The sequence below is a fragment of the Tachyglossus aculeatus genome, chromosome 3, assembly GCF_015852505.1.
Source record: "Tachyglossus aculeatus isolate mTacAcu1 chromosome 3, mTacAcu1.pri, whole genome shotgun sequence".
NCBI classification, from domain to species: Eukaryota; Metazoa; Chordata; class Mammalia; order Monotremata; family Tachyglossidae; genus Tachyglossus; species Tachyglossus aculeatus.
In genome coordinates, this window is record NC_052068.1 from 57,847,069 (window position 1) to 57,859,676 (window position 12,608).

Sequence of the window (12,608 nt, forward strand, 5' to 3'; positions counted from 1 at the left end):
ATAAAGTGCTTGGGAAAGTAACAACAATAAACAGTGACATTGCCCCACCACAAATTATTATTACTGTTATTATTGCAGAGAACTGTATTAAAAGCTTGGGAAAGTACAATACAACAATAAACAGTGACAATCCCTGCCCACAAATTATTATTATTATTACTATTATTCTTATTTCAGATTCACATTAACTTGGACAGCCTTTCCTTCCCCTGTCCTCATCTCTCTGTAGGCAAAGCACCAGGGTAGGAAGGAGGGCAACTAAATGCATAGCTCCTTGGTTGTGGCTTTATCTTCTATTATAACAAAGAACACTTTAAATGAATATTGAACTTCTCTGTGCAATAGAGTTTCTGCTTTCTGCTCAGAGCCAAAAGCTATCTGTGGGCTACATGCATAATGTAGTGGGCCCCCTCGCTTCTTACCTTGTCTGGTATATTAATAATAATGATAATAATGATGATATTTGTTGAGCACTTGCTATGTGCCAAGCACTGTTCTAAGTGGTGGAGTAGATACAGGGTAATCAGGTTGTGCCACATGGGGCTCAGTGTTAATCCCCATTTTACAGATGAGGTAACTGAGGCACAGAGAAGTGAAGTGACTTGCCCACGGCCACACAGACAAATGTTGGAGCAGGGATTAGAACTCATGACCTCTGATTCCCAAGCCCATGCTCTTTCCACCAAGCCATGCTGCTTCTGGCAAAACTCTAAAACTTTGGGGTTCCAGGAAGGCAGACTCATAATTCTGCTCTGGCTGGCTGGCCTGATTTCACCTTGGCCATAATCAATCAATCAATTGTATTTATTGAGCGCTGTGTGCAGAGCACTGTACTACGCGCTTGGGAAGTACAAGTTGGCAACATATAGAGACAGGCCCTACCCAACAGTGGGCTCGCAGTCTAAAAGGGGGAGACAGAGAACAAAACCAAACATACTAACAAAATAAAATAAACAGAATAGATATGTACAACTAAAATAAATAGAGTAATAAATATGTACAAACATATATACATATATACAGGTGCTGTGGGGAAGGGAATCCTTAGTTTGGACTCTGGCTACGGGACTAACGGGGCATAGCGGCAAACACAGGAGAGTAGTACTACTTGTAGGAGACTCACCTCTAGACTCTAGGCTTGTGGGCAGGGAATGCGCCTGCTTATTGTTATATTGGACTCTCCCGAGCACTTAGTACGGTGCTCTGCACACAGTAAGTGCTCAATAAATACAACTGAACTCATATCCCCTCTCCTTGGACTGCAATTTAGGCAAAAACAATGAACCAAATGACAGCTCTGGTCTCCCCCTCCAACTTCTCCTTTTTGAGATACATTTTCTCACTTCTCCAGGCTTATTCTAGTCCATGCCTCCTGCTGATTATCTACCGGAATATCACTTAAATGACATGCTTGCGGTACTAGGATGTAGGGGCCAGAAATGATGAAATGTTTTCCGTTCACATGCTGATTTCCAAGAGTCTGTGATGGATTGGGAAGTGGCACGAAAGGCATGGGACTCCAAAACTGTTAATTCGGTCCTACTGTTAGCTTTGCACTTATCATTAAATTTGCCCTGAACTCATTCGGGCCCCTAATACAACCTCCACTGGGTTTGTTTCCCTCAGATTCATCCATAGAGGACAATAAAACAAATACAGGCAGGTATTGGGGGATGAGGGGGACAAACAATTTCCACTGCACGATATGAGAAATCAGCTATTATTTTTTAAAGTCTCCACTTCATTCCAGGAATGACTTACCCACTCCAAATTGCTTTGGTGGAGGAGGAAAACTGAAAAAAAAAAAATTCAGTGGTTACCATAAGTTGAAGAATGAACTGTAAATGTTTTCAGATGATTTAAAAGCATAGGAATGTGCATGTGAGAGCCAGATGTCAGGTCCATAGTCAGCAGGCCTTACAGTAGGTAGAAGCCTCCAGACTACCCCACAAAGGTACCCCCAACTCCTTTCCTACGTCCCTGTTCATACCCTGAAAGGTTCACTTCATCTTGGCAGAGGCACTTTTGGAGCCTGAAGAACGCTACTCTAAGATAACTTGGAAATGCATCAACTTCAGTCAACATAAATGACACAGACACGAGTTCTAAACTGGGTCTTTTTCTTAAAATGCAATCCTAGAAAAAGGAGGCCACTCTGAGATAAAACCCCAGCATCCAGAGGGTGGGCAAAGGGTGGGGAAATGAACTCTACTGTATTCTCCCAAGTGCAAAGTACGCTGCTCTGCACACCGTGAGAGCTCAATAGATATCAATCCATCGATTGAACTGGGCAGAATGGCCTCATTTTCAGTTGCAAAAGAAAAAGACCTCCTGCATCTAAACAACACCATCGAGGTTTTCAAGGGTTCTTTCATTCAGTAGTACTTATTGAGTGCTTACTGTGTGCAGAGCACTGTACTAAGCACTTGGGAAGGATGGTTCTTCTTGGTGTTACTCAGAAAGGACTCTCCATAGGAGAACCTCAGCTTTCTGTTTCAAACTTCTTTGGGGGATTGGAATAGTTTCCTGAAATGGCAGAGACATCGCTAATGACAACTGAAAACAAGAATGTCTCTCACAATGGAACAATGTTTAGATTTTCTAAATTCATAGGTGGGGACGCTTTCTCTCCCAGACATTTAGGGAGGGATTACATATATATCTCTATATATATCTCTCTATATATCTCTCTATAACCATACATAATGTACACAAATTTATAGTTCTTATATGACTTGGGTAAATTATAAAACTTTCCCTCATTAAGGGCCAAAATCATATCTAACTTGGAAACGCCCTAATGAAAATCCATTTCAGTCACCCTTCCTTTGCAATCCACAGTGCTAAGTGCTTAAAAATACAGTATTTTTCATTTTTGTGTTTGGTTCATCGATTTTGCTCTTTGTCATGAATACAAAGAACCTATTGTCTCTCCAACAGAGCACTGAGATAAAATACACTCTGAAGGAGAGTCATTCTAAGACAGACCTTACTTCTGCCCTGTCATTATATCTGTTTTAAATGAGATACCCTAACCCAAAGGAAGCTGGGTGACTTTTTGTGTTCCTTTAGGGGTGCAAAATGCATCTCATCAACTGTCCCGTCACTTTGCTGTACTTGGATTCCACTCAGGTTAATTCACAAGTAAAGGAAGACAGAGTGAGGAAGATTATGACAATTAAAGGAGAAAAGCATGTGGCAGATCAATTTCTCTCCAAAGCAATTTGCTTATGTTGTTACAGGGTTATGAAAATATTAGTAGCAACTCATCAAGATTAGTTTAGTTATTGTGCTCTGGATTGGTTTGGCAGACTCTTACGAGGAACCTTCGTTACTGATTGAGTCAATGTCTTTAGATTTCTCTCGTACACTTTTCTTTTTGTCATCTTTTCCCTTTAATATCTTCAAAAGCCCCCAGGACCAGGAATTAGTCTTGTCTTCATCCTGTGATGTAGAGCTTTGAAGCACGCATGCATCGGTCAGAATGCAGTCATGAAACGGAAACACCTTCAGTTGACATTCCGCTAATTACCCAGGAAATTAGGAGAGCAAACAATCCATAAAATCATTTAGGCTTCAGAAGGTATTTCCTTTAATAAAGGAATAGTAAAAGGAAGGAGTGCAGCCTCATGGATAAAGCACAGGCTAGGAGCCAGAGGACCTGGGTTCTAATCCTGCTGTGGGACCTTCGGCAAGTCATTTAAATTCTCTGTTCCTCAGATTCCTCAACTGCAAAATGGAGATTCAATCCTTGTTCTCCCTTTTACTTGACTGTGAGCCCCATCTGGGATAGGGACTCTATCTGGCCTAACTTGTACCTACCCCATGGTTAGAACAGTTTTCAACACATAGTAAGTGCTTAGCAAATAGTATAAAAAATAGTATAATCTGAGTTTCCGTGTGAATAGTGTACATTATTTGGATAGAGTGCTTGTTAAAGTTAATTACACATCCTTTCAGGAGATCGCTATTTTAGTAAGAGTTTAGAACCCAGTGGTCCAAATGAAGCGATTCATTTTCTAGAGAAATGTCAGCCGCCACTGTGCTGGGCACCAATTAAAAAATTTTTGGCCACTTGAGGTGGGTTGACTAGCCTGGAAAAGTCCAAGATGCAGGGATGTTACGTTTCTACCTCTTTTCCTCATTCCTTCTCACGTGTGATTTATCGGAGCTCTGGTTTCTCTTAAAAATCTTAGTAGCACACACCTCTACAAGATAACCCACATCTTTAAATGAATCTTGATAGATTCTGAATACTTCAATGACCTCTTGGGACAATCATATTTTAAATATGTGTTTCATACACTAAGCAGTGACATTTTGATTTGTTTAAAAATTTCCATTTGTTTAAAAATTTCCATCTTTCAGTACCACTGAAATCACCTGGAATCGAGGGAAGCAGTGACCTATGACATTCATTCAATCATATTTATTGAGAACTTACTGTGTGCAGACCACTGTACTAAGCGCTTGGAAAGTACATCTGCTGCCATGTTTTAATTATCAACTTTCCAATTATTATGACATATGTCATCATCATCATCATCATCAATCGTATTTCTTGAGCGCTTACTATGTGCAGAGCACTGTACTAAGCGCTTGGGAAGTACAAACTGGCAACATATAGAGACAGTCCCTACCCAACAGTGGGCTCACAGTCTAAAAGGGGGAGACAGAGAACAAAACCAAACATACTAACAAAATAAAATAAATAGAATAGCTATGTACAAGTAAAATAAATAAATAAATAAATAAATAAATAAAGTATGTCCCAATCAGTAGTCCAGTCTTTCTTATTCATTTTCTTCAAATGTGAAATGTGTCATGTCTCAAGTCATTTTAGCGAGGGGCACAGTCCAGAGGACAAATATCTGACTATAACTCTGCTCCAGAGACCAGAAAATCTATTGAATTGGCTGGCTCATTTTCTTTTCACATGTTGAATTTCATGTCACTGGTTTACCTTTCACGGGTGTAGGGAGAAACAACAAAATTACCATGGGGAAAATACTTTGCAACAGCAACATCCACTATGTTGTCCAGTGTTCCATTTGCCTCTTTCTGAAGTGTCCCAAGTGGAATGTAGATATTGTGCTGCATACTAATGTAATTACAATGTGCAGATTAGAGGTAAAAATGTTTTTGGTTACTTTAATGTTTGGAAGATTCTTCACTGGTCATGAAATCATGTCCATTTTGTGATTTTTATTTCAAGGAACACTACCTAAAATTCAACGTAAAAAGTGCTTCTTTGTAGAAATAAGTTGGGTTGCAATATTTAGGGCTAGAATTCTTTGTAAAGGCTGTTCCTTTACAAAAAATATTGTATCCTCTAATATTGCACTCCATCCTAGTTGAGAGAAAGAATGATGAAACCAATGTCCTTACCTAACGCCTATGTCTTCTTCATCAATTCCGTCGTAGATTTCGTCATCTGGAGGAGGAGGGAACATACCTTAAAGAAACCCAAAGAACCCATGATTTTTTTTTTGTTCAAAGAAGAGAGTCCATAGATGTAATCTCCTCTAGACAGGGATGACCATGTCCTTTGCTGTGATTATATTCTCTGAAGGGTCTAGTACAGTGGTGCTCCACAGCAGATACTCAGAACAGTGCTCTAAATTCAGTAGGTGTTCTGAACATTGCTCTCCACAAAGTAAGTATTCAGGACTATGCTCCTCACATAGTAAGCACTTAGTGAATACAGTTGATTGATGAAAAAAAAAATCAACAACTTCAATTTGCCTGCAAACTAGGCCCTGGGAATATCTTTTGTAGTATTATTACCTTAAGCATTCCAAACCTATAAGCAGATCACTGACTTTCCCTTTCCTACCTGGAGCAGAGCAGGTGCCAGAGAGGTGAAACATCACAAATGCAATTTACTGGCCCATTTGAGTATGGGCTTTAGAAAGAATGCCAAAGGAGGAAATTGCTAGAAAGAATGGAGACCAAAAAGATATTTGGCTTAGAGCACAGGGAGTGAGGGAGAACAAAAGGAAATTAGAGATAGAGCTCAGTTCAGTGGATTAATGGAGGACTTTGGGTGCCAACAATGACATAAATGTAAGGAAGTGAGAAAAGATTAGCAGGGCATTTGTTGAGCTCAGCTTTTTCCATGTTTTCTTTGAGATAGTAGTGCTACATTCAGATGGAGACACTGCAAGTTCAAAGGGAGAAGAATCTTCTGAAGAAGTGAAAGCAGAGCAGGAAGGCATAGTTGAGGCCCATTTGAGTGGAAATGATAACTTAAATAGGGAGAGAGAACAATACTGACTTTATTCTGATTTATGTTCTGCCTTTCAATTCTTTCTCCTGAAGTTTCTCTCAAGATTCTCTTTAAAAGAAGCTATCACTTGCTAAGCTCACTCGCCAGTTACTTTCTTGGAGGGAAATGAAGAATCATTCAGGCAACATCAAAAACTACGTTATTACTAATGGTAAGAATTATAGGACAATTAGTAATGAAAAATGAAACTTACCTCCACTTCCACTCTGACCAGTGCCATGGCTGGAAAAAACAAGAGGAAAATAGATTTTGTACACTAAATCTCAGTTCATGGGGATATGGAACAAGTATCAGGTTCCACAAGCAAATAATCTAGTTCCAAATAATTCAGGATCCAAAAATATTTTGGTTTTATAGATTGGGATATTTCAGGGATATGGGTTTATGATCTGAAATATCTTGAAATATCCAGGAAAGCATAAAAAATGAAAATCTAGAACATAAGAAAATGCAATATAATATGAAAAGGCACGTTCTGGTTATAGATTGGGCAGCCCATTCTACATTATGGGGCTTTGCTACCCATGAGTAATGGGTATAAAATATTCTTCCTTACATGAATGGGCCTGTAATAACACCTTGGAAGACCTTTTTTTACATGATTTATCTCATTTAATCCTCACACCAGCTCTGTGGGGTAGGGAGGGTCAGATATTATAATACCCATTTTCCAGTTGAGGAAACCGAGGCACAGAGAGATAAAGTATGACTTGCTCAAAACAGAACTCATTTTCCCATCCAAACCCTGCCCCTCAGTTTTTCCCATCACTGCACACACCACACCTTCCCTATTTTGCACTCTTGTAATTAGGCATCGTCCTCGACCCATTTCTCTCATTCAACCCATGTATTCGATGTCACCAAATCCTGTCAGTTCTACCTTCTCAACATTGCTAAAATATGTCCTTCCTTCTCCATCCAAACTGCTGCTATGCTGATCCAAGTATTTATCGTTTCCCGCTTTGACTACTGCATCAGTTTCCTCGCTGACCTCTCCGCCTCTTGTCTTTCCTCACTCTAGTCCGTACTTCATTCTGCTGCCCAGACCATTTTTCTAACAAAAAAAAAAAGGCCAGTCCACATCTCCTCACTCCTCAAGAACCTCCAGGGGCTGTCCATCCACAACAGAAACTCCTCAACATTGACTTTAAGGAACTCAATCACCTTACCCCTTTCCTACCGTACCTCACTATTCATTCTAATACAGCCCCATACAGACAAACTTCTGAATGCCAACCTTGATCTTGTCTATCTCGCTGACATCCCTTCCCCAAGTCCTACCGCTAGCCAGAAACTCCCACCTCCTTCAAAGATTCCAGACCATCACTCTTCCCATTTTCAAAGCCTTACTAAAATCATATCTAGTGCAAGATGACTTTCCCTACTAAGCCCTCATTTTCCCCTACTCCCTCTCCCTTCTGAATTGTCTATGCCCTTGGATCTGTACCCTTTAAGCACTTGATACTGGCCCCAACTTCAGGCCCATGACATTTATATACATATCTGTAATTTATTTAATTTCTCTTTCCCTCTCTTGAATGTGAGCTCCTTCTGGGCAGGGAATGTGTTTACCAACTCTGTTGTATTGTACTCTAGACTGTATGCTTGTTGTCGACAAGCATATCTAACAACTAACAACTGTGTTATATTGTACTCTCCCAAGTGCTTAGTACAGTGCTCTGCATACAGTAAGTGCAATACATGCAACTGATTGATTCCCAAGTGCTTAGTACAGTGCTCTGCAAACAGTAAAAACTCAACAAATATCACTGATTGCCCAAAAGACATTCAGAAGAACAGTGGTAATTGGGACTAGGGCCCACATCGCCTGATTTCCAGCCATGCTGATTTTGTAATAATAATAATAATAATAATAATAATAATAATAATAATAATAATAATAATGTTTATTAAGCATTTTCCATGTGCCCAACCTCTAAAAAGCACTGGGGTTGATACAAGATAATCAGGTTGGACACAGTCTTCATCTCACATGGGGCTGACAGTCTGAGGGGGCGGGAGGGAGGGAGGACAGATATTTTGTCCCCATTGCACAGATAAGGGAACTGAGGCACAGAGAAGTTAACCGATTTGCCCAAAGTCACACTGGAGGCAAGTAGCAGATTTGCTGCGATCTGTAGGAGTCAGAAGGACCTGAGTTGTAATCCCGGATCTGCCACATTCATTCATTCATTCATTCGGTCATATTTATTGAGTGCTTACTGTGTGCAGAACACTGTTCTAAGCACTTGGAAAGTTAAATTCAGCCATATAGAGAGACAATCCCTGACCACATTGGGCTTACAGTCTAGAGGTGGGGAAACAGTTAACAGGCATCAATATAAATAAATAGAATTATAGATATATACATATGTACGTAAGTGCTGTGGGGCAGAGCGGGGGGAAGAGCAAAGGTAGTGAGTTGAGGTGACGTGGAAGGGAGGGGGAGCTAAGCAAAAGGGGTCTTAGCCCGGGAAGGCCTCTTGGAGGAGGTGCACCTTCAGTAGAGCTTTGAAGGGGGGAAGAGTGACTGGTGGATTTGAGGAGGGAGGGCGTTTCAGGCCAGAAGTAGGGCGTGGGCAGGGGTCAGCGGCAAGACAGGTGAGATGGAGGCACAGTGAGAAGGTTAACACCAAAGGACCGATGTGTGCGGGCTGGGATGTAGAAGGCAAGAAGGGAGGTGAGGTAGGAGCGGGCAAGGTGATGGAGAGCTTTCAAGCCAATAATGAGGAGTTTTTGTTTGATACAGAGGTTGATAGGCAACCACTGTAGATTTTGAGGAGGAGGGTGATATGCCCTGAATGTTTCTGTAGAAAGATAATCTGGGCAGCGGAGTGAAGTATGGGAGAGGCAGGAGGTTGGGAAATAAAAAAGGAGGCTGATATAGTAATCCAGTTGGGATAGGATGAGTGATTGAATTAACATGGTAGCGGTTTGGATGGAGAGGAAAGGGCAGATCTTGGCAATGTTGCGAAGGGGAGGCCGGCGGGTTTTAGTGACAGTTTGGATATGTAGGGTGAATGAGAGAGCAGAGTCAAGGATCACACCAAGGTTGTGGGCTTGTGAGTCGGGAAGGATGGTTGTGTCATCATCATCATCAATCGTATTTATTGAGCGCTTACTATGTGCAGAGCACTGTACTAAGCGCTTGGGAAGTACAAATTGGCAACATATAGAGACAGTCCCTACCCAACAGTGGGCTCACAGTCTAAAAGGGGAAGACAGAGAACAAAACCAAACATAATAACAAAGTAAAATAAATAGAATAGATATGTACAAGTAAAATAAATAGAGTAATAAATATGTACAAACATATATACATATATACAGGTGCTGTGGGGAAGGGAAGGAGGTAAGAAGGGGGTGATGGAGAGGAGGACAAGGGGGAGAGGAAGGAAGGGGCTCGTGTGGGAAGGCCTCCTGGAGGAGGTGAGCTCTCAATAGGGCCTTGAAGGGTGGAAGAGAGCTAGCTTGGCGGACGGGCAGAGGGAGGGCATTCCAGGCCCGGGGGATGACGTGGGCCGGGGGTCGATGGCAGGACAGGCGAGAACGAGGTATGGTGAGGAGATTAGTGGCGGAGGAGCGGAGGGTGCGGGCTGGGTTGTAGAAGGAGAGAAGGGAGGTGAGGTAGGAGGGGGCGAGGTGATGGACAGCCTTGAAGCCCAGGGTGAGGAGTTTCTGCCTGATGCGCAGATTGATTGGTAGCCACTGGAGATTTCTGAGGAGGGGAGTGATATGCCCAGAGCGTTTCTGGACAAAGATAATCCGGGCAGCAGCATGAAGTATGGATTGAAGTGGAGAGAGACATGTGTCATTTACAGTGATGGGATGGGAATGTTCGGGAGAGGTCAGGGATTGGGAGGGAAGATAAGGAGCTCTGTCTTGGACATAATGAGTTTGAGTTGGTGGGAGGACATCCAAGTAGAGATATCCTGAAGGCAGGAGGAGATGCAAACATGGAGGAAGAGAGAGAGAACGGGGGAGGAGATACAGATTTGGGTGTCATTCACATAGAAATAATAGTTGAAGCTGTGGGAGCAAATGAGTCACATGTCTGCTGTGTAACCTTGGGAATAATCACTGAACTTCTCTGTGTCTCAGTTACCTCATTTGTAAAAAGGAGATTAAGACTGTGAGCCCCACGTGGGCCAGGGACTGTATCCAACCTGATTAGCTTGTTTCTACCCCTGCGCTTGATAACAAATACTATTATTATTATCATCCAGGATTAGAACCCAGAACTTTAAACTTAATTTCTTTGCTCTTTCTCCTAGGCCAGACTGCCTCCAAACAGAGCCAATACCAAATAAAACTAGTTTTTAATGCCAGAAGTGGCATTCAACAGAACACAATTACTTCTACTATTGACTTTATCCTTTAATTAGCAGGTAATATTCACGGTACGATTTGGGGCACCATTCCAGAAATGGAGCACTGAACATTAACTGGAAAGGATTATTTCAGCAGAAACGTGGAAACATTATCCAGTTTTTAAAATTCAATTTTCTGCTCAATGTCTCTGAATAAAAGTTATCATTTTGAATGTTCCGTTAAATTCCTAGTAATGCTTTGAGGTACATTTAGTTTCAGGAAGAAAATTAGAAATCTTGTTGAGGCATGAAACAACAGATTCAGTTTAATATGCTCTTCTAGGGCCCCCTCAATTTACATAGCTTTCTGACATCATGAAAAATATTTTCAGCTTTGAACTTTCCCTGCTAGATGGAGAGGTCTTTGGATATTTTGCTTAAAATATACAGATTCTGTTTCTTTGTACTGCCTATATTCGATCAAGCTATTAATTGCAGAGAAATTCTATTTTTTTCTCTAAAATTATATTCTTAAAAACTTACATGTCGATGTCTAATTTATCCATCGTCTTCTGGAGAAATGGGTGGAACTCGATGCCTTAAACTCTTAACCACCCCACACCACATATGAAGTGTCATATAGTCTCCTGCCTTCAGGACATTTCTACTTGGATGTCCCGCTGAAACGTCAAATTTAACATGTCCAAAACAGAACTCATCTTCCTTCCCAAACCCTATCCTCTCCCTGACTTTCCCATCATTGAAGACAACTCTACCATCTTCCCTATCTTAAAAGCCCATAACCTTTGTATATCTGATTCATCCCTCTCATTCAATCAGGCACCTGAACCAATCCTATTGGTTCAATCTTCAGAACATGGCTAAAATCTGCCCTTTCCTCTCCATCCAAAATGCACTGATCCAAGCACTTATCTTATCCTGTCTGGACCACTGCGTCAGCCTTCTTGCTGACCTCCCTGCCTCCTGCCTCTCTCCATTCTAGTCCACAATTCACTCTGCTATCCAGATTATTTTTCTGGAAACAGTTCACTCCATGTTTCCCCACCCCTCAAGAACCACCATCGGTTGCCCATTAAACAGAAACTCCTTAGCATTGGATTTGAAGCACTCAGCTTGCCCCCCTCATCTTATATCACTGATTTCCAAGTACAACACAGCCTACTCAGTAGGCTCATTTAAGGCCACGTTCCTCAGCTCACCTCGACTGTCTTGTCACCGATCCAACATTCATATCCTCCTTCTGGCATGGAACTCCTTTCCTCTTTCCCCACAATCACTTTCCTCTCTTCAAAGTCTTATCAAAAACACATCTTCAAGAGGCCTTCCCCAACTAATCTTCATTTCCCCTTCTCTCTCTCCCTTCTGTGTTGTCCTTGCACTTGGATTTGTACCATTTGAGCCCTTGACATTCACCCCACCCACAGAATTTATGTTCATCTTCAGAATTTATTTTAATATCTATTTTTCCCTCAAGACTATGAGCTCCTCAAGGGCAGAGAACACATCTATGGACTCTGTTTTATTATACTCTCCCAATTGGTTGGAACAATGCTCTGCATACAGTAAGCACTGAATAAATATTGATAGTTTGATTGATCAATTAGTTATATTTATTAAGTAATAATAATAATTGTGGTATTTGTTAAGCACTGACTATGTGCCAGGCACTGTACTAAATGCTTGGGTGGTACAAGCAAATTTGGTTGGACACAGTTCCTGTCCCACTTGGGTCTCACATTCTCAATTCCCATTTTCCAGATGAGGAACAGAGAAGTGAAGTACCTTGCCCGAGGTCACACAGCAGATATGTGGGGGAGCCGGGATTTAACCCATGACCTCCTGACTTCCAGGCTCTTGTCTATCCACTACGTCATGCTGCTTCTCACAAGTGCTTACTATATGCCAAGCACTGCATTCAGGGATGGGGTGAGTACAAGATAAACACAGCTTCTGACCCAGGTGGAGCTCAATTTCAGAGGAAGGGGGAA

The 12,608-nt window shown here is 41.5% G+C and overlaps 1 protein-coding gene across 1 annotated transcript in view; it reads right to left on the minus strand.

The window, feature by feature from the left end:
- FYB1 (FYN binding protein 1) overlaps positions 1-12,608 on the minus strand; it is a 133,755-nt gene that overhangs the window by 35,366 nt on the left and 85,781 nt on the right. The window contains exons 10-13 of the mRNA XM_038743791.1: positions 6,483-6,511; positions 5,389-5,455; positions 3,320-3,457; positions 1,762-1,793 (exon numbers count right to left, since the gene is read on the minus strand). Of these exons, the coding sequence (XP_038599719.1) occupies positions 1,762-1,793; positions 3,320-3,457; positions 5,389-5,455; positions 6,483-6,511 (266 nt within the window). The remainder of the gene's footprint in view (positions 1-1,761; positions 1,794-3,319; positions 3,458-5,388; positions 5,456-6,482; positions 6,512-12,608) is intronic.